This window comes from Solenopsis invicta, chromosome 2 (genome assembly GCF_016802725.1).
Source record: "Solenopsis invicta isolate M01_SB chromosome 2, UNIL_Sinv_3.0, whole genome shotgun sequence".
NCBI classification, from domain to species: domain Eukaryota; kingdom Metazoa; phylum Arthropoda; class Insecta; order Hymenoptera; family Formicidae; genus Solenopsis; species Solenopsis invicta.
The window spans coordinates 14110236-14132819 of NC_052665.1; the positions used below are offsets into that span (position 1 = coordinate 14110236).

The 22584-nt window shown below is 35.0% G+C and overlaps 4 protein-coding genes across 4 annotated transcripts; 2 read left to right on the forward strand and 2 right to left on the reverse strand.

Annotated features, from left to right (window-relative positions):
- The first annotated feature begins 174 nt into the window (after positions 1 to 174).
- On the forward strand, positions 175 to 2642 carry LOC105197396 (isocitrate dehydrogenase [NAD] subunit gamma, mitochondrial). The gene is made up of 3 exons (XM_011163716.3): positions 175 to 430; positions 518 to 750; positions 1039 to 2642. The coding sequence occupies exons 2-3, from the start codon at positions 535 to 537 to the stop codon at positions 1975 to 1977; spliced, it is 1155 nt and encodes a 384-aa protein (XP_011162018.1). The 5' UTR covers positions 175 to 430; positions 518 to 534; the 3' UTR covers positions 1978 to 2642.
- On the reverse strand, positions 2553 to 6628 carry LOC105203000 (probable ATP-dependent RNA helicase DDX10). Its single transcript, XM_039446273.1, has 12 exons — positions 6008 to 6628; positions 5736 to 5927; positions 5395 to 5667; positions 5204 to 5325; positions 4914 to 5115; positions 4682 to 4844; positions 4366 to 4549; positions 4114 to 4290; positions 3731 to 3975; positions 3444 to 3634; positions 2872 to 3272; positions 2553 to 2791 (listed from the first exon to the last, which is right to left on the reverse strand). The coding sequence occupies exons 1-12, from the start codon at positions 6095 to 6097 to the stop codon at positions 2668 to 2670; spliced, it is 2364 nt and encodes a 787-aa protein (XP_039302207.1). The 5' UTR covers positions 6098 to 6628; the 3' UTR covers positions 2553 to 2667.
- A 587-nt stretch (positions 6629 to 7215) lies between these two features.
- Positions 7216 to 9253, reverse strand: LOC105203001. The gene is made up of 4 exons (XM_026131106.2): positions 8916 to 9253; positions 7944 to 8834; positions 7609 to 7795; positions 7216 to 7536 (listed from the first exon to the last, which is right to left on the reverse strand). Exons 1-2 carry the CDS (start codon positions 9146 to 9148, stop codon positions 7997 to 7999), a joined length of 1071 nt encoding a protein of 356 aa, XP_025986891.2. The 5' UTR covers positions 9149 to 9253; the 3' UTR covers positions 7216 to 7536; positions 7609 to 7795; positions 7944 to 7996.
- A 1434-nt stretch (positions 9254 to 10687) lies between these two features.
- Positions 10688 to 22336, forward strand: LOC105197532 (collagen alpha-1(XI) chain). Its single transcript, XM_026131104.2, has 18 exons — positions 10688 to 11364; positions 12869 to 13090; positions 13428 to 13735; positions 13900 to 14124; positions 14384 to 14846; positions 14926 to 15167; positions 15382 to 15579; positions 15790 to 16257; positions 16536 to 16580; positions 16766 to 17224; positions 17364 to 17525; positions 17813 to 17974; positions 18148 to 18525; positions 18858 to 19127; positions 19477 to 20102; positions 20262 to 20425; positions 20768 to 20952; positions 21179 to 22336. The coding sequence occupies exons 1-18, from the start codon at positions 11223 to 11225 to the stop codon at positions 21536 to 21538; spliced, it is 5079 nt and encodes a 1692-aa protein (XP_025986889.1). The 5' UTR covers positions 10688 to 11222; the 3' UTR covers positions 21539 to 22336.
- The last annotated feature ends 248 nt before the right edge of the window (positions 22337 to 22584 follow it).

Sequence of the window (22584 nt, forward strand, 5' to 3'; positions counted from 1 at the left end):
CATGAGCGCCATTCGGAGCAGCTGTTCGCTTGTAAAAAAAAAAAAATAGATGAACTGGAATTCCAGTTTGCCCGGAGGATCAGCTGTGAGTCCAACACTCCCGATTTTGATTGGTAGCTGCTGTTAATTAATCAGCATTCTAGACCCAGTTAGAGCTTCTCTAATTATTTAACATTCTGGGACTGATACTCAACCAAGACCCCAATTGGCTAATTTAATGTAAAACTTTTTAACTGGCTGTTTCAATGGAAAAATTCAAAGCAGCGACCGTTGTGAATGGCTGTGATCAATTGCAACGTGGTCAAATAGACGCTCCCCTCCATCCGCGTGCAATCATCGTACAGCGAGTGTGGCGAATCTAGCGTGGTGTTTGGCAAGGTCTCTCGGGTGCGTCGAGGGTGTCATTAAAATAGCACTCGCAAGAATAACAGTACGTATGTCGAATAATAATACACGTCGAGCGATTTTCGAGACTTGCCAACGATTGAGAGATTAACTTGCATTATTATGTTTACAGCGAAACAATACGGCGAGATGGCTGCCCGCTCAGTGTTAAAGTACCTGAAACCCAAGGCCGTGATATATCAGAGCCACCGATGCGCCTCGTTGTCTGGCTTCGATATCCAGCACAAAACTCCTACTATCAGAAAGGTGATGCCCATACCGAAGGCTCATTACGGTGGCAGGCATACGGTTACCATGCTGCCCGGAGCTGGCATTGGACCTGAGTTGATGGGTTATGTAAAAGAGGTGCGTGCACATCGTGATTCTTTTTAATAATATGTAAGAAGTTTAAAATCTTCTTGCACAGTTTATCTTTTCTCTTTTTTTTCTCCAATGGAAAAAGAAAGTTGGAGTAAAGATGAATCATGCAAGAAATGCAATTAGAAAGAACAGTTAGATAAAACTTGATAGAAGGTATAGAAATAATTATAGAATAATAAACGGAGATGAGCAGGTGCAAGCTTTCTCGTTAATATATGTAGAACTAATATTGGAGCAAGAGACGTTTAGAGCATCACGATTTATTTGCTTCAGGTTTTCAAGTACGCTGGCGTACCTGTGGACTTTGAAGACGTCGAGATCGATCCCAATGCTGATGACAACGTCGATCTAGATTACGCAATTACGTCGATACGCAGGAATGGAGTTGCCTTGAAGGGCAACATAGAAACGCATAGCACAGAAGCTGGCGTCCTCTCTCGAAATGTCGCGTTGCGAAACGAGCTGGATCTCTACGTGAATGTTTTGCACTGTGTTTCTTATCCAGGCGTGAACTCGCGTCAAAAGAACATCGATATCGTCATCGTGAGGCAGAACACCGAGGGTGAGTACTCCATGCTGGAGCATGAGAGTGTCTACGGCGTTATTGAGAGCATGAAAGTCATTACAAACTTCAACTCGGAACGCGTCGCTCGTTATGCATTCGAGTATGCCAAGAGGAACGGCCGCAAGAAGGTCACGACGGTCCACAAAGCAAACATCATGAAGCTTTCGGATGGACTCTTCTTGGAAATCTCGCGGCGGGTCGCCAAGGATTACCCGGATATTATCCATAACGATATGATTATCGACAACTGTTGCATGCAGCTCGTATCGAATCCGCATCAGTTCGACGTCGTGTTAACGACCAATTTGTACGGCGCCATTGTGTCGAACGTGGTGTGTGGTTTGTTGGGCGGCGCTGGTTTATTAGCCGGTAAAAATTACGGCGGCCATTACACGATCTTCGAGCCGGGTACTCGTAACACCGGCACCAGCATCGCCGGCAAGAACATCGCGAATCCGATCGCGATGTTGAACGCCGCGGCTGACATGTTGCGTCATCTAGGTCATAAGCATCACGCCACCCTTATCCAAAACGCGATTAACAAGACGCTTAATCAAGGAATACACACTCGTGACCTCGGCGGCACCGCGACGAGCAGAGATGTCGTCGACAATATTCTTAAACACATCAAAATCGCAACCGCTTAAGACTGAATTATTATTGATCTAGCCGAAATCTCTTGTAGCACAGCTGTCCGTGGAATGTGGCGAGTACTAAGTACATATACCAAGAATCTTGTGTGATTTCTAGTGAGATAACGTAAAGGATAAATATACCATAAGCTAGTTAAGGCAATTGCGAAATAAGGAACCGTTCCGACAATATGCGATAACGAGATTTCGTCTATTGGCCGAAATTGCAAAATATTTCTTCTTTATAAAATCATTGTTTTAAAATGGATAAATTTTGGCTTGCGATAGATCACGAATATGCTCTGTAATATATTTTAATGACTTGTTCAACTGGACTAATAATTGGAATTTGTAAAATATTTACTGTATATTGTAAGTAGTGGCAGTTCCTATAGATGAATTTACCAAATATTATCACTGTGAGAGTAACTTGTATGAAATGTAAAATACTTGTTACACCTTACCATTAAAAGAATACTCACCGATATTTGTGTGCGTAAGAAAAATACGATCACGACTTGTTAAGTTAACAAAATGTTCGTATGCCGCCTTAGTACAATTTTATCTAGTTGAATTAAAACTATGACACATAATGTAAAATTACACTTTACTGTTAAGGTACCTCGTTACATTGTAAAGTGTACATACCACCGCGTTCATAAATAAAATGTATAAATTTACATTTCTCTAAAGATGTACTTTGTGCTAATTCTGTAATAGTTGCAATGCTAACTCCTCGTCGGCTTGTAGATAGTCGATATCCGATATCTTTCGTTTTTTCTTGGTCCCTTTGTACTCCTCTTGCGTCGCCAATTTTCTCTTAAATGGCCTATAACAAAAATAGTTAAATTTTTTAATTCAGTACTCCAGTTTTTTATGATTTATAGATATAAATTATGATTTTTTTACTTGTGAAGTATGCTTTCTTCCTCTTCTTCGAATTCTTCATCTTCTTCAGACTCATTGGCAGACGACATTTCTTTGTCTCCATCTTGTTGCTTGCCATATATCTTGTCTGGATCAGGTAACCATGAAAGATCTGGACCTTCGCTAGCTTCACTTCCACTATCGTGATCATCACCTACATCTTCGGCCTCTTCTTCATTTCTCTCTGCCTTCTTAGCAGCCTTTAATTTCCTCTTTTCCTCTCTATGTTTTTCTTTAATCTTTTCTCTGAATCTTTGTTTATCAAACTGATCCTCCTCGCGCAAGACTTGCTTGGCTATTTCGATATTAATACCAGAATCGATTTCATTCTCGTACTGCCGTGCTAGTTCTGACATTTTCGTTTTAGCAGAATCGACTACTTCCTGGAACACAAGTTATTTTTGAGTTAGTAGAAAAAAGGATAAACAATCGAATAAGAGGAAAACGCGAGAACAACTAATTTAGATAAATACAATCTTCTAGTTTTTGATACAATTATGTAAGATTATATAAATAAGTATAGTTTATATTGAGATGCATAATATAATTCTTACTTGTCCCTCATCATCAAATAAGGTTTTCTTATTTGGCACAATTTTCTTCTTGAGAATCTTTTTGGCCAATGCGACCTTTGTAACAGATTTCTTTTTGTTCAAAGTCTTATCTTCATTCTCTACCACTGGAATATCATCGATATCTATATTTTTTCTTTTTATAGTTAATATATCTTCCTCATCACTATCATCTAAAAAAAATCATAATTACATATAGTTAAATATGTTCTTTTTATAAATAGTAAAGAATTTATAATTTAATATAAAAGTAACTCTGCTTTTCTTACCAAAGTTAAGAGCAGCAGCTTTCTCTTTAGCTAATCTTTTTTCATTATTTTTATTTTTATCAGGTATATCGTTTTTATCAGAGTTGTTTTCGCTATCTTCTTGCTCACTATCTGCCGAATTAGTAGAAATTTGATCCACTTCTTTTTCAATTTTTTCCATTTCTTTCTCAACATTATTATTCGACATTTTCTTCTGCATTCTTTGTAAAAATCGAATTCTCGGAGGTATGGCTAAACCTAACGAGCTACAAAAAATTTTTATTATAAAGAAATATTCAATATATATATATATATATATATATATATATATATATATATATATATATATATATATATATATATAAGTGATTCATGTTTGAAAATGAATAATTTTTCGTCCTTACTTGGCATATGTGTCTGTATTTAAAGCATGTACATTAAAAATTTCTTTATCCTTCATTAGAAAAACTGATTTGATATATGATACAAAAGCTCTTTGAGCTGTTTCTTTCAATGCCACATCTCGCGCTAATAAAGCTTCGAGCTTACGATAAGGTGACTGTAGCTTGTTTGGATTGATCCTGAATATAACATAAATATGTTAATAAATATGTAACATTACATCAAAATTTACTTATGTTAAAAAAAGACCTTACTTTATCATATTTATTGGAATTTTACGTTGCTTAAGTCTCTCGATTATCGGTTCTTCAGATGGTAACAAAACTAGTAGAGATTCGCCACCACTTTTGAACCTGGCGGTTCTGCCTGCTCTATGTATGTAGGCATTGACGTCTTCCGGGCAATCCATTTGGATCACCCAATTTACAGCAGGAAAATCTATAAAATTACAATTGTTATAATTATTAAAATTATAAAATAAAACTAAAAAAAGTTTGTTTTCAATACGAAAAACTTTTTACAGAAATTTAAATAAATATTCCAATACTTTGCGGAGCAAGATCTAGTTACCTAATCCACGAGCAGCAATATCAGTCGCAAATAAAACGGCGTACTGCTTTTTGCAAAATGACTCATAAATGCTCATTCTTTTCAGCTGATGAAGAGTACCGTAAAGAGCTAATAAACTGATTCCTGGCCGCAATCGACAAAATGCTTCATATACATATTTCACCTAAAATATATTTTTGACAGACAAATTATATCAGTCTAAATCACTGATATATAAAAATAAAATAATTACTTGTTTACAACTAGAAAAAAACACAATAATCTTCTGCTTTGTATGATTTCTAATAAAGGACCACAGCATCGCCATTTTATCTTCCAAGGAACATATAACATAGCTCTGTTGCAGGCCTTCTGGTGTGGTGTACGTAGAATGTTCGTGCACAGACACATATAAGGGATCTTTAAGACTCAACCTCGCCAGATCTTTTACAGATCTAATAAAAATGTAAGGTATACTCAAAGTGAAATAATATTACAAAATAAAATTCTAATTTTAAACAAGTAGCTTTCAATTATACATACTTTGTCTGAGTCGCTGAAAAAAGTAAAGTCTGCCTTTTAGCTGGTAAATTTTCAATAATGGAATTCATGGTTTTTTCGAAACCCATGTCTAAACAACGATCAGCTTCATCTAATACTAATATCTGCAAAAATAATTGTATTTTTACTAACTTTTCTTTCTTCAATAGCATAAAAAGTTATTTAACAATTACCTGCATATTTGTACAATTGAATAACGGATTTTCATCCATATGATGAAGCAAACGTCCTGGCGTACATATAACTACATTGCACTGGTCCATGCGTTTCTTCTCAAATTTCAAATCCTTTCCTCCTATAATCAAGCCTGCTGAAATATCATGATACTGACCCACCTTACGCAACGTTTCATATATCTGATACGCCAGTTCTCTCGTTGGTGTAATAATTAACGCGCCTAGACCATCTAGTCTCGTCCATTGTTTGCAGTATAAAATTTCCAATACCTAAAGCAATGATTTATCAATCACATGTATTGTAAGCGGCTAGTAATATAAGTTCTTATGATTTGTACTGGAATAAGAAAAGCCAGGGTCTTGCCACTGCCAGTTTTCGCAGCTCCCAAGATGTCGTTGCCCTGTAAGGCTAAACCGATGCTCTGTCTCTGAATATCCGTCATCTCAACATAATCATTTTCCACTAAACCCTTCAAGGTAATTCTCGATAGGGGCAGGTCATTGAATTTTATCGTTTTTGTAACATCTATCTGTAATTTCGCATTGTAATTAGTTTCATGTTCCTTTATATCGTATGACACATGCAGTTATTGAAATTGTATATATTTACAGCGTTATACTTAGACTGTAGCTCCTCGATTATTTTATTTTCCGGCGTATACTTCTTCTTTACATAAGCCTTTACTTTCTTTTTACCCATTGTTATTTATTTCTCTGCGTTTATTCACTCATTGGCTAAATGTTCATTCTGTTTTTAAAGAAAAGAAGCACTCCATGTTTTCTTCGACTCCACGTGTTTACTTCAGGCAGAGAAGAACCTGAGAGCGGCCATGCAGGCCTTTTTCTTATAACGCTAAAATTCCCAGCGCATTAACGACACACATCCATTCTGGCCGAAATGTTAACTAAAATCACATCCATTTTGCGACACTGTCGATAAAAATGGTTCAAATCTGTGCTAAAATCATGTAATGGGGGTACCCCCACCATTGCTTAGTAGTACTAAGCAATATAACCTATAACCTTAGAACATATAGGCATGGAAAGAAAATGCTTATTGTTCTCGAAAGAAAAATATGTCCAGAGGAAGTGAGAAAAAAAATCATAGTTCTCTCTCTCTCTTGTGATTAACTGCTCAACAGCGCACATGTGTGCAATGGCTTACGTTTGCTTGGTTTTATCCATGAAAATAGATTAAGATTCTTTAAGGTTCCAAAATTGTTAAACGTACTCTTTCGCGAACTGTCAAAAGTTAAACAATGGGCTTATATTGCATTTTATGTGGTAAAAAAGACAAAAGTATCTACATATATCTACATCTACAGATGCTTATATGCATCAAATTGGCGCGCATGCGCATTTTCGAGCAGTTACTCACAAGAGAAAGGTAACTATGACTTTTTTCTCACTTCCTCCGGACACATTTTAGTCTGCTATTCTGCTTCTGGCTGTGTTCCGATATTGACTGCCAATACTGAAAATGTATAATATATGTGACGTGAACTATAAATTTTCAGTACTGTCAGTAAAAACGGAACACAGCCCATGTCTATATGTTCTAAGCTTATAATATCCATGAAATACATAACATCACATAAGCATAACATACTGTATGCCACTGGACCAATGAAAAAAATGTTATGTAAATCAATATAGCGACTTTATGCTGGATGGGTTCATTGGCCCATCGATCTTATGTTATGATTATGCTCTGTTATGCATTTCATGTGCGATAGGCTTATCTGTCGGTAATATTCTGTTGATAAAAAAAATAATAATAATTAGAGAAAAGAGGAATCATTATGAAGGAAACACTGGTAGAGATAAAATTGTCATATTTTATTTTACATAAATATAAAATATAAAATGTATTTACATAAGCAATAAGTAAATACAAGTTGTGTTATATAAACTTAAATAATCATACATTATAGGCTAAATATATCGAAATATAAATAAAGCAATAAATTTAATTAGCAATAAATTAATAAGAAATAAGCAATAAATTAAGTTACAATGTTTTTGTTAATTGCATACCCAGTTGCTCGGAATCAGGACGTTGTATTTCTGCATAAAGATTATAAAGAAAATTATCTGAAGAATGACACTAATTTTCGTGATGTTTTCTCCCGAAATACACTGAAAAAGTAAAATTAATCGTTATTGTATGTACTGTATTTTTTAAGTATTTTAATTACGAGGTTAACTTACTTTGACGGCCATACAAGAAATTGCATATGTACAATAATTCTCTTTCAGACTTATTTTTATTATGTTGAATAGAAAGAGTTCTTTGAATATAGGTTGTATGGTTAACGGTATTCTTTAGTAAAACAGTAAAATCTCCTACGTCCAAATTATCCTTCTTACTTATGAACCAATATAATTCTCCATTCAACTACAAAGAAATTATTAGAATATGTAAGTTTAGAAAATTATAATTAATTAATTATAATTAAAAAATACAATTTATGTAGATAATTTCAATAACCTTTTTTAGTTTCTTAACCGTATTATAGAAATATAATTTTTATTTTTATACAAACCTGAGCGTCAGATGTTAAGCACGCAATGACTTTATTCTCTTATTCCAAGATCATCATCCAAGTGTTGTTGCATCGACATTTTCTTTATAATTAGTTGTACGTAGTTGTATTGTTTGTGACTTGTTTTGTTTTGTGGCCTCATAACGTCTCTTTTGCTGTTTTTTAGTTTTCTTCATTTTAACAATTTTATCGTACAACTTTCTAGCTTTAGGACTTAATAAGATTTGTCGAGTAACTTTTTCAAGATTGGGTCGCGTTTTAGCGTAAACTTTCAATGTTTCTTCAATATTTAAGATTCTTTCTTGTTGCTGTGTTAATACTTCTTGTTGCTGTGTTAATATTTCTTGTTGCTGTGTTAATACTTCTTGTTGCTGTGTTAACATTTCTTGTTGTTGTGTTAATATTTCTTGTTGCTGTGATAACATTTCTTGTTGCTGTGTTAATATTTCTTGTTGCTGTGTTAATAATTCTTGCATTTGTTGTAACTGTGTTTCGCGTTTTGTGTCCAATTCTTCATGTTTTTCTTGTGAAATTATATAGCTTTGTTTGTTTAATACTTCTTGTTCTTGTTGTTTATGTTGTGCTATATATTCACTGCAATCTATATTTTCAGCTAATTCTGATTTATGTTGCGACACATTTACAAATGGAACATTTACAGATGGGACAGCAAAATGCAATAATACTCTTTTTGTTTGAGATCCGCTATAATCATTGTCACAAAAATGTCTATAGCATACTCTCAACTTTTTTATTTCATTTTCGTTTTCTAATGGTTCCATATGCAGGTTCTCAAACCATTTTTTTCGCCGTTCGGCATTCTTTGGAAACTCATGACGTGGAGCTTTGTTCCCCGAAGAACATCCAGAGACGCAACAAGTTCTCATATTTCTAAATAGTCATTATTAAACGTAACTCAATCGTTATTTGTTTGATTTTTTTTTTTTAGGTTATATAATAAAATTCACTTACCTTATCAATAGGTTGTACGGGTAGGCCTCTAAGCTACTTCTTTTCCTTTCTGGACGAAACCTGAACACTTCAGAAATATATTGAAATATATCTGAATATATCCAAACTGATATATCTAAGTATATCCAAATAATCCGAGCACATTCATATACAGTGCAACTTAACCTATCAGCGGTCACTTTGTGAAAGGCGAAAACGAAGTATTCCGGAAATGATGAACCAGTATGTACCATGCGAGACTTATCAATTATATTACCGACAGATAATGATTAGTAGTTCCATTTTCCCTATGGTGGTGCAGCGTAGAACGTCACAATCGCTGTCTACAAAATTTACATAAGAGCATGGTAGAAAGATACTTTCTACCATGCACAGAGAGGAACCTGAGAGGTGTCATGCCGGCCTTTTTCTTATAATATTAAAATTTCCGGCGCACTAACAACGCACATTTATTCTGGTCGGAATATAAACTAAAATCACATTCATTTTGCGATTCTGTCTATAAAAATGGTTCAAGTCTGTGCTAAAATCCTGTAGTGGGGGTACCCCATCGGGAAGATGCCAAACCACTAAATAAGGGCCACTTTCACCAACGTCGATTAACTTAATCGCTGATTAGTCTATCGGAATTGACCAATCGCATTTGTCGTTTTTACTTAACGACAAATACGATTGGTCAATTCCGATAGACTAATCAGCGATTAAGTTAATCGGCGTTGGTGCAAGTGGCCCTAAGCGTACAATTACCCAATGCGTACAATAACCCTACATTTCTCTAACAAGAAATTTGGGTAACTTTCGATAGTCGGTAAGATCGTACGCAATTTATCGATTATAAATAATAGTAACGGTAATTATCAACATTAACAATTTATCAACCATGTCTTCTAATATTTTAACGTATAATATTATAATAAAAAATCATAAAATAAAAGCATAATATACAAATAAAAATTATTAAAAAAAATGTTTTCAAGAAATTTCAAGAATTCATGATTAAATCCATTACATAATACATCTAAACGATATCTTTATATTAAAAATTTTGTTAAAAAGAATTTACATTAAAAATGAATTTCTGATATAAATTAAATTGCTATTGTTAATTAAGATAAATAAAGTTTTCATGTTAAACTTTTAGGATGCTTTCAAGAAACGGAAAGATATCGAGATGTTAATCATGAATACGCACAGAATACGCACAGACGCAATCAATGGGGATAAGAAATGTCAGTTCATAATAACTAGTGCTTCGGTCACTGACCACCATGCTTTCCGCTATATAGGGTGCTCTTTCTAAACAATCATACAATTTAATACGTTTATTAAAATTTTAAAATAAAGAACTAAAACAAAATACGTTTAAAGTTAAGTTTTTAGTTTTATGTTCGTAAAGTATTATAGTTTGAAGAGTTTAAATTTTTTCTTATTTTTGTATTTTCAACATACATTAGAACCAGTTTATATATTTTTCGTAAGAATAATTTTCGTGCATATAATTTTCTTTATTTCTTCTCCTTTGTAAATAAAATGCAATATAATAAAATATTCTATTGATTCAAGTCTTGCTTTAAAAAAGCAATGTAAGATCTATTAAGCAAGATTAAATGAAATGATCCATTTTAGCTGTTTACACAAATTCAAATTGGAAAAAGAAAATAAAGAAAAAGCTGTTCAAAAATTATCAAATCAAATTTTTACAAATCTGTAATTTTATGAAATAAATTTTTATCACTTTCTTCTAATTTATTTTTGCAATTCAGTGATGCTCTTGATTATATCATAGTTGTAAAGGGAAGGAGGGACTAACCCAATGACACTGCACCCTGCGGTCTGTATGCCATGTCTTATACGAATCAGTGTTAATAAGAGAGACGTGGAACCATCACTAAAAAGCACATGTACGGACCGCACAAGAATCATCTAGACTACAGTTGCATGAATGCATCGTAGGGAAAACTAGGAACGCAGTTCGAATAAGGATAAAAGAAGAGAAAGTACACATTCGATTATGTTCGTTAATGTGTTATATTAATTTGAAGGCTGAGGGATGTTGAGTGTTGAGGAAAGAGAAATAAAAAAAAATAGTGAAAAAGAGTAAAGGGAGTAATTAAGTAGAGAAGAAGAAAGAAAGCGAGCTGATGATTCCGTTGACCGGAAAACGGTCAGACATCGTCACGAAGAATTTGTAATCGCGGGCTAAGTATCGTATCTTTGGTGATTCTAAGCCTACGAACACGTGGGGTGCACGCACGAGGTGTACCAGGAAATTGACGAAAGTATGTTTTAACGACGCGAGAGGATATCATGCGGCCACTGGATCACGAAAGAGGATGGAGAACGCTGCGATCCATGTGGATCATGCTCCTCGCGCGTTCGCTATTTTTGCTGGTGCTCATCGCATCCGATTTGCAGCGAAATGCAGCGGATGCTGCGTTGCAGGATACAGGTAAATTTTGAAGATCTTATGTCCGAATTCATAGACGTTTCTCAGATCTCAAATCTCTTTCTCTCGCGTATGATAACGTAATAAGCAAGACAAAAACAGATTTGAGATTTAAGATTTGAGAAACATCTATGAATTTGGATTTTAACCTTCAATTGACACACTGGATGTTGTACACCCGAGATGTTTTACAAAAATGCTTGGCATTCATAAATCGTTCGCTTCTTCTTTTCTAAATATTTCGAATATATTCAACTTTTCGATTTTCGCATCTATGTAGTCTTTTTCTTGACCTTCTGGCGTATCGATTAAAGAAAAACTTGTTTAAATTTACGCGATTGAAAATGGTCGGGTGACGTACACCCATATGTGGCAAAATATCGAATCCAATGTAGCTAGTGTGTCAGCTGAGGGTTAAAATGATGATATTTGACAACTGTGCGTGTCGAATTCTGCTGCGAAATGATAAATTTTTGGACGTTTTTCAACGGTAGAAATCTCGAGTCGCGTTTAAAAGTTTGCTTTTAAATGTTGTTATCTTATTTTGTTTTATTTTATATAAGCCTTATTTTAATGTAGTTAAAAATAATTGAAATAAAATTATTCAAAATGTATATGATTTCAAGTTTCTATAGAAAAATTCCCAAAATAAGAAGAAAAGTTTTTAAATATATTGAAATTTATTTCGTTTTTGAGATACATTAACAAAGTTTTATTTATATAAATTATTTATTATCGATTACTAATATCAAATGATACGTGTAAAAATTTTTAGGATAAAGAAAAAAATTCTATAAATAAATGTTTGGGCAAAATATAAATATGTAATATATGACTTTTATTTCACAATAGTAATTAGAATAAATTTTTGCGTGTTAAATAATAAATTAAATAAATCGAACAACAATTTATTTTAATAAATTTTTCAAGTAAAGAATATTTTCTTGTGTTCTTATGCATAACTCATAGAATTCTGTTACTGAATTGTAGTTGCTATATTTAAAGGAAAGAAATTGGAAAGAAAGCTCGTTTTTCTCTGAATAGTATGATCTTATCGTTGCTAGACGTTTCTAACTGGTCTCTATTGCCCTAATTAAGATTGGTGTATGTCGCATGCAAAATTGCATGCTACAATCAAGCGACGTCTTCTTGAATTGGTCCGTTCGTTCAAACGATTTGAGCTATGACTTGCGGGTTCACGGGTTACTGGGTTTCTAGTTGTTCATTCTGCCTATTGTATCCGTTCCCATTTTTAGCTTCGTGGCAGTTACTCGAAATTACTGTGCTAAAAAAGAAAAGTAGATACGATTTGTCTTACATTCAGAAAGACAATAGTTAGCGTTTTAAAATTTGAAGAAAAGGTACAGCTAGATTCTTTCTCTTTCTTTCTTTCATCATTCTCGTTTCTTTCTCTATTTCCTTCTTTTTCAATAACTGCCATCTTTCATCGGCGTTACGCTGCTTCGATGCTGTTTTTAGTTTAGCCGCAATTTTCTTTATATTTCAGCGAAGAACGTGACTGATCTAATTGAAGCCATAGGGATGCAAAAGCCACTTTTCGGAGTGCAAAAAACGGAAAGTCGTTGTAGAGATGATACGATCGCATACGATATTATGGAGGCTGCAATCCTGATGACTTCTACCAATACATTATTTCCAACTGGCATACCACAGGATTTCTCTATTTTGGTTGTTGCAAAACCAAAAGTTGATGAATCAACATTCAAAAGTAATAAATGACTATTTGTAATGTTTTTAATTATTTACAATATATGCTTTTATTAAAGGGTTTATAGTGATATTGTTAACTCAACAAAAAATCAAAGTTTTTTTTATAAAAAATAAGGTAAAATAATTTGAAAATTTTTCAAGCAATTTCTGACATTTAAAGATTCTACGTGACAAATTTTTATCAATTCAATAATTTTGCAAAATTAACCGTGACAGCAATATTTTCTAATCTTAAAGTTACTTAAACAGCTGTCAAATTTTAACGCGACAGAAAACTGCGAAAAGATAATCATTTTTATTTAATAAACCGGAGTTGTTGTTTAATTAATTTGTAGATTATTCCACATCAGTGCTTTTCACTATTTACGGTGATAACGGCGAGGAACAAATGATTCTTTCGCTGGGTCGCGACATTAAACTTTTCTATAGCACAAATCCGGACGATAGAAATAAATCAATTTCCTTTGGCGTCGATGTTTCCGACGGGCGATGGCATCGATTGGGAGTTAGCATTAAGGGTGACGCCGTTACTATTATTCTTGATTGCGATAAACAGATCACAAGAAGGCTGCGAAGGAATTTAGAGAAAACAATCGGCGGCATCATTATGATTGGACAGCAACTTAAGGGCGATTTATATTTGGTAAGCGGAAAGTGTGGAATGATAGTAATGTAAAATGAGAAAAATTAAATAAATTGATAGAGAATTCATATGGCTTCCTTTCTGAAGAGAGTAAAATCTTCAATTAGATAAGTTCAACTTACCATTACAGAATTTTAAAACAAGATTGTTTTATGTCTATTTAGGGAAGTCTCGAAATGCTGAAGATTGCTCTAAATCCAGACGCTGCTTACGAAATTTGTACGGTGTTTGCGCCAGACTGCAAACATCAATCAAGGGATAGATTAAATTATAATTCATCTTTCAATGAAAATAATTACAAAGAGAAAAAGGTGGATTCGGATAAAGAAGATAACGGGGATTATTTGTTTCATGACAAGAGAAATATACTTAAATTAACAGAGAATTCCGTAAGAATGAATAAAATTAAATAATAAATAGAGTAAATTAACATTTTACAAGACTTAATGAACAAGATACACGATGTTGCAAAGGTTTAAACTATTATTAATAATTTATGCACAGTGTTAAAAATAGAGATAGCTCGATAAAGCTAAATTAAAGATTTTATTATCTAAAATTATAATGTATTATTATTACAGGCATACGTATTTATAAGATTGATGATAGAATCTTAGTCTCGTAGACATTAATGCTCAATTATTTCAGACATCATACGAAGTAGAAACGACGACGATTTTGTACAACGCGGAATTGTCTTATCAGAATTTCCTTTACGGAGAACCGACAAACAATCCTTATAAGGAAGGATATGAAAATATACGAGGTCCACCTGGACCTCGCGGATTTCCCGGACCGCCAGGAGTGCCTGGTCCTCCAGGCGAAAAAGGCGAAGTTGGTCGTGATGGATTGGATGGATTACCAGGTGTATCCGGTCCACCAGGTAACATCTTCGTGATACCGTCGTTGAATCAACAAGGTAACGACAAGGGACCGGACTCTCAGGCGGAAATGTTACGGCAGATGATATCGCAGCACATGCTTGCGATGAGAGGTGTGGAAGGTCCAATGGGCCTTACGGGCGTTCCGGGTCCAGATGGACCGCCTGGGTCTCAGGGTCAGAAAGGAGAACCCGGAGAAATTGGCGAACCTGGACTTAGAGGAGACCGAGGTACAGGACAAGTTATGAATGTTTTATAATTTTTGAAATTCCATCTAACACAAAAACTAAAACAAAAAAAATTCTTCAGGAAGTCCCGGAAATCCTGGCAGGGAGGGTAGAAGAGGTCGTCCCGGTAGAGATGGCGAACGCGGTCTCAGTGGACCGCCGGGGATGAAAGGCGAGCAAGGACCAATAGGATTACCAGGTCTGCCGGGTGATAAAGGTGAACGAGGTCCCTCGGGCGCACCCGGAGAATTAGGTTTGCCGGGCCACGAAGGGACGCAGGGTGAAGATGGCCCTCCAGGTTTACCAGGTCTACCTGGTGAATTGGTAAAAGTTTCATTATAATTTTATATCTGTAAAAGAATATTGTGTAATAATGATGTTTTCAAGTAAACTTATTTATTTATTTATGATTTTAAAATATTCTATTTAAAAACAATGATATGTTAAAAATATATGTTGCAATATGATTTAAAAATAAGTTTTGTAAATAAATTTTGAAAAACGAAAAATGAAATTTATTTCATATTTATTTATATAGGGCCCGAGAGGATTTATTGGACCAAGAGGTTTTCCTGGATTACCGGGTAATCCCGGTATTCCCGGCAGTGAAGGACCACCCGGTGTTAAAGGCAACGCTGGTCCACTCGGTCCACCTGGTGCACCGGGTCAACCAGGACCTGCAGGTTCAATAGGACAACCTGGGCCTCAAGGACCACCAGGGCCAATTGGTTTAGTTGTAAGTTGTAAATATGATTTATTTTTATAATATTTTCGCGATTGCATGTATTACGATTATGGCTGCATTTTCTCAATATGATGAAAAAAATCGATTTTTCTATTATTTGTCTCCTTTTAGAATAAATCTCGTCTGGAAAATTTTTTTCTAAAATGCTTTTTTTTCAAGCATTTTAATTTAAATGTCTCACTCTGTATATTTTATTAAAAGGGTCCACAAGGAAAACCCGGAATTCCCGGCCTTCCGGGTGCTGACGGTTCTCCTGGACTTCCGGGCAATCCTGGAACGCCAGGAATGAAGGGCGAGCAAGGTCCACCGGGCTCACAGGGATCAATAGGATTTCCGGGTGTTCGAGGTGTAAAGGGTGATGAGGGGCAACGTGGTCCATCGGGTGACCGCGGTGAAAAGGGTGAAAGAGGTATGGAAGGCGAGAAGGGCGACCCTGGAGCGAAAGGAGAACCCGGAGTAACAGGACCGCAGGGAATTCCTGGCCTCGAAGGTTTGGAAGGGCCGAAAGGTTTTGAAGGTCCTCGTGGTGAAACTGGACTTGCTGGCTTGCTTGGAGAAAAGGGAAAGATGGGTATACCAGGATATCCTGGCTATCCTGGAAATCCTGGAGAAAAAGGGGATAAAGGGCAACTGGGAGTTCAAGGACCAAGCGGCGATAAAGGAGAAAGAGTAAGTCGATGAATATGTGAGAAATGTTTAATACTGATTTTAATATTCTTTATAAAAAATATAAAAAATGAAGGAAAACATCTTTAATGACTTTAACTTTAACACGTATATTGAAATCATAAATCTAATATTTAAAAGATTTTAAACACCACTTATTCTTGATTAAAAAGTTATTCATCTTTAAATTTATGCTTTAAATTTATACTTAAGGCTAAAGCCATTGTTCCCTTTATCTTTATTTTTACCAAAATATAAATTATATTTTCTTTTTATTTTAGGGAAACAGTGGATTACAAGGAGAACGTGGTGTACCAGGCCCACGGGTAAATTTTTATTGCAAACGTATAACGTTGACAGTCAAAAATTTTGCACATGTAAATTAATGCAATTAAAATTATTTTATTGATTAATTGATTAATGTAAAATATATAAAAGTTTAAAAGAAATATTATCAAATGATTTTATTAAATAAATCTATAATATTCAAACCATTTATAATATTATATAGGGATTCAGAGGAACACGTGGTAGAAGAGGTGCGGAAGGACTACCAGGACCAAAGGGCGACACTGGTCAACCAGGACCCGCTGGATCATCAGGCGAGGTAGGGCCTCCCGGTGTTGAAGGTCCACGTGGGTTCCCTGGACCATCTGGTTTACCGGGTCTTGATGGAAAAGATGGTATACCGGGTCCACCTGGTGAGCGTGGTCCAACTGGCGAATCAGGGCCTCCCGGACCTTCAGGAATTCCCGGTGTTATCGGTCCTTCAGGACCACCTGGAGAAACTGGTCAACCAGGCGAATCTGGACCACCTGGCAATCCGGGAGCTCCGGGTGAGATTGGTCTTCCGGGTGAACAAGGAAAGGAAGGCCCACCAGGTCCAGCCGGTTTGATGGGACTTAAAGGAATGCCAGGTCCTGGCGGATTACCAGGATTTCCAGGTGAAAGAGGTCTTAGCGGTCTACCGGTTAGTTACATTCAGAATAAAATTTGTGAGATATAGACTTATTTTTTAATATTTAATTATAACTTTTTAAATTTAAATATTTAATAATTTACAAAATTATTTAATGAAAATTATATTTAATCTTAGTTGTAAATTCTAGGGATTGCCTGGCTTAAAAGGTGAGATGGGACCTGTCGGACTGCAAGGACCGCCTGGTGATAAGGGTGTTCAAGGTGAGCCCGGCAAAGATGGACCACCAGGACCAGAAGGAAAGCAAGGGCACAAAGGAGATAAGGGTAACCCTGGAATCAGAGGCGAAAAAGTAATTACATAAAATAGAAACAATTATGTAATTCAAATTCTGTTTTTATTCAAGATTCTTTGATGTCTCTAATATTTTCTAGACACGTGATATTTATAATCACAAGAGTAAAAAGTAGGATGGGTGATTTGCTACAAACGCTTCGACGTTTGAAGAATCAAAATTGTATAATTATTAATTTAATGTAAAAATCAAACGTATAGTTTAGTGACAAATAAAAATATAACAACATACCAATGTAAATATAACAACATACAAATATATCAAAAAAATGTTTTATTTAATAGGGCGATCCTGGACCAGCTGGATCTGTAGGTCGCGATGGTCTGCCAGGATCACGGGGTGTACCCGGTCCACCCGGACCAGTTGGTTTCCCGGGCGAAGACGGCGATAAAGGAAACATAGGTCCACCAGGCGAAAAAGGTTTTAAAGGATCTCAGGGAGACATAGTACGTTTAATTAAGAAAATATTCTAGTCTAGAATACTTTACAGTTTTCTTTAAAAAATTTTTTTTAAATAGGCAAGCTTTTTCACTCTTTAGAGCAAAATATCTCTTTATTCGATTAAAAAATAATTTTAAGCAGTAAATAGTTATTTTAATTATGCTAATATAATATACAGGGTCCTCCGGGTCCGCCAGGTATACAAGGACCACGTGGTGAATTTGGTGCAGCAGGTCCTCCTGGAGAAAAAGGGCCACCAGGAGAGATCGGACAACGTGGATCGAAAGGCGAGGTCGGTCCTGTCGGAGCACCTGGAGCAGCTGGACCTGTAGGACCGAATGGTTTACCAGGTCAACCCGGTGATAAAGGCGAAGTCGGAGATCCTGGAGTGATTGGTCCTATAGGACCACCAGGAATTCCGGGAGAACGAGGTCCGAGAGGATCAAAGGGCATTAAAGGTGCAGAAGGTCCGCCGGGTCCAGAGGGTCGTCAAGGCGAAAAAGGAGATAGTGGAACACCAGGACCTCTCGGAAAGCCAGGAGTAGAAGGCATACAAGTAAGATAAATTGTATATTATTCTATAAATTTTGTTATAATGATATACAGAGTGATTTACGTAAAAAGAAAGTAAGAAGAAAGTAAAATAAAAGTAAGACTTGCCATTTAAGAAAGAAAGTTGAACTTGATATAATCCTAAAATAATTTTTTAAAATTAAACATGCTACGTTATTTTACTCCTCTCACAAAATTACACAACTTTTATCTAAAACATTTTTCATAAAGGATTTATTTTTTGTTAATTACAATTTTCACGTTACATAAATTGTGGACGGCCTTCCTGATATAATTATTTATTCTTATTTATTTGTTTACTATAATGTACTTAAGGGAGAAAGAGGTCCACCTGGAACAAAAGGAGAGGAAGGTAAAATGGGACTTCTTGGACTTCCTGGATTACGAGGATTAACTGGTCCCGAGGGACCAAAAGGTGATGCTGGATTACCCGGCCTTCCTGGTCCACCCGGAGAACCTGGTCTCATTGGTGCAAAAGGCGAACTTGGAAAGGAAGGTGAGGAAGGACGAGCAGGCGATCCTGGTGTACCAGGTGAAGCTGGACTACCTGGCAAGGAAGGATTACCGGGTCCACCTGGAAAACCGGTATATAGAAAAAACATTTGTCTCAAATTAAAATTAATACATTCTATTTAACAATAATTGTATATAAGCAAAAAAATACAAGTTCTGTTTCAAGAATATAACTGTATTTAATGCTATGCAATCTTATTTTAATATTTCTTTCATAAATAAAAACATTCTCAAAATAAGAATGTTTTCCTGTTAAATAAAAATTTTAATTTATTTAAAAAAAGATGTTTATTTTTTACAAATAACAATAATCAAATAAACATATTTAAAATTTTAATTATATATATATATATATATATAAGAAATGATACTTTTTAAATAAATAATACATTTAAAAAATTTAAGTATTATTAATTTCTAGGGTTTGGAAGGGCCGGCGGGTCAGCAAGGTAATACAGGTTTGCCAGGAGAGAAAGGAGATATCGGTCTCCCTGGACCGCCAGGTCTTGGAGGACCAATCGGACCTCAGGGTCCTCCCGGTTTGCCTGGCTTGCCAGGAGAAAGAGGTTTCCCAGGCGCGGCCGGAGAAAACGGTCTCATAGGCATACCGGGAGCTGTTGGCGCTCCTGGAATTATCGGACCAATTGGTACAAAAGGCCAGAAAGGTGACAAAGGTCGCAGAAGCATTAAGGGACATCGAGGTGAACCGGGACTCGTTGGAATTAAAGGCGAACAGGGAAAGCGGGGAGAGAAAGGTGATCGTGGACTGCCTGGAACGGAAGGGCCCAAAGGAAATCTTGGACGTCCAGGCAATGTTGGACTCAGAGGAGAACAAGGATTTATTGGACTACCTGGACCGCCGGGGCCGTCCGGACCAAAAGGAAATGCCGGGAATGACGGGATGCGAGGTGAACCAGGGCCATCGGGTCCACCAGGCCCACCAGGACCGCCTGGCATGTCAGTGGGACAGTTCGATTTCGACGGGATAATACCGCCGATGATATTCCGTGATCAATCGGCCAGAAGAAAGCGTGACAGCGAAGATGTGTAAGAATTTTTCTATGATTCGATCTAGAAAAAAGTAATTTGCACATATACATATATAAACAAAATTGTCATTTTTATAAAATTTACAATTAAATCATAAGTCTTTTTTTAGCGGATTTAAATTTTAAAATTGAACAAAGATTTATTTTCTTGAATTAGCGATGAAGAGGATATGATATTTGACAAGAAGCTCGCAGATGTAAACAAGGCTTTTTCCAATATACAACACGAATTGCGTCTAATGCGTAAGCCATTTGGTACCAGAGACAATCCGGCGAGGACCTGCAAAGATTTGTTTTATGGGCATCCCGATTTTAAGGATGGTAAAATCATTCTTTCTTTTAAGTTATATTTTTCAATCACATATCAGATTTTCATATCAAATTTTAAGTAAACTCTAATATATCTCGAAAACGAAATAATATCGATAACTTTTTGTAAGAAAGTTCTTATTGTTAACATATTTAAATACTTTCAATAAGTATCATAAATTTTGTTGAGTTTTTGTTTATCTATACACAAACTTATTTAAAAATATGTAAAATTTGATTCTTTTACTGTAATTTTAAGTACATGACCTATTTTTTATGCTGTAGAATAAAAACACCTGCTCAGTATTATAATTTCACTAAAAATAAAAAATTTTATTACACTTTACCAAATAGGTTGGTACTGGATCGATCCAAACCTAGGTATGCCTGATGACGCTATCAGCGTCTTTTGCAACATCACAAACATGGGAGAGACCTGCATCTTTCCAGATATTCACAGTAGTCATATGCCGAACATACCATGGAGGAAAGAAGACAATAAAACTGACTGGTACTCGCATTTACGCGGAGGATTCAGAGTAAGATCGATGAAATCATTAATTCCTTTCAATACGATTAATTATGCTTACGTTTTCTTTGCAGTTGTTATTATTATTATTATCATTGTTAATTGTTAAATGAAATTATGTTTGGAACTCTTCTTGTGCAATATTATCAGTTCATGTAAACAATTCTTCAATAAATAAATAAAATTATAGTCTTGAGTTATGAATTTTATCAGAGAAAATTGATCATGTTTTCCAGATAAGTTACGAGACGGTCGGAGTGGTGCAGATGAACTTCTTGCGTTTGCTTAGTCAAGAAGCTTATCAGAACTTTACATACACGTGCACGAACAGCATCGCCTGGTACGACAGCGAGAATCGCAGTTATAGTCTCTCGCTGCGATTACGTGGCGATAACGACGACGAATTCTCATACAACGGTATCAGGCCTCAACTTATCACGGACGATTGCAAGAGTCGAAGTGGCAAGGAGGAAACCGTGTTCTTAATTCGCACCAGGAAGTTGCAGCAGCTGCCGCTGGTTGATTTTTATCCGGTGGATTACGGATTGCCGCAACAAGCCTTCGGCTTCAAAGTTGGCCCGATTTGCTTCAAATAGGCGAGTAAACTTATCATACTAATCTCTCGTGATTGTTAATTTTTGCAAGATTATAACACTAGTTTACAAAAAAAAATATTTTTTAAATTCTTTTGAACTAGATAAGATAGTTTCTTATAAAATTTTAGATGCTGAAAACAATAGTTAATTTTCTTCAGTATGTAAGACTTCCGAAATAATTAAGTGTAAAAACTTTTTTTACAATATTTGAAAATTTTTGTAAAAGAAATTATCTTGAAATTATTCTAATAAAAAATTATTAGCACATTGTTCATTGCCTAAAAAGTTTATTTTTATTTTGATATCTTGTTGTCTAGCCACATTGCTAAAAATGTCATAAAATTTTATGTATTTTTGAGTTACATAAGTACATTAAATTTAATGTATCTAGAGCTGAAAAATATGTGCATGAAATTTAGTGTACTTTTGACATTAAGTGTTTTCAATGTACCTGCTTGAAATTTGTTTTTATTATATTATATTAAATTTTGCTACGTAATATTATTTTTAACAGTGCATGTTATCATCCCAAAATCTGTAAGAAACAGAAACTGTTTGGTTCAAATCAATTTTTGGCTGTAAACTAGTGATGATACATAATTACGTTCACGAGAGATGCAATTTAATGCAAAGTTCGATTTACATTTAATTCAGAAATTTAGAGATTATCTTGCGATTTATAGCATTCTGATTTTTTATGTAACACGTTTTAATATATTTTCTGTACAATACAAACCGACGTTTTTATAGACATGATAATTTATATGAATAATACGTTTAATATGTGTATAAATAAAACAACGTGTTAATTTTATTCCAATTACCTTACTGTCCTTCACTCTCACACATATATTTTTTAGTTGTTTGTAATTTTTAATTAACTGATTAATATTATATTTTAAATTTTAAACGTCTATTATACATTGCAATATTAATTATTAAAATTAATTGAGTTCAAATTATTCTAAAAAAAATTAATAAAAAAATATATATATGTATATACATATACAGATCATACATTTTAATTTGCTTCGATTATTTCTACG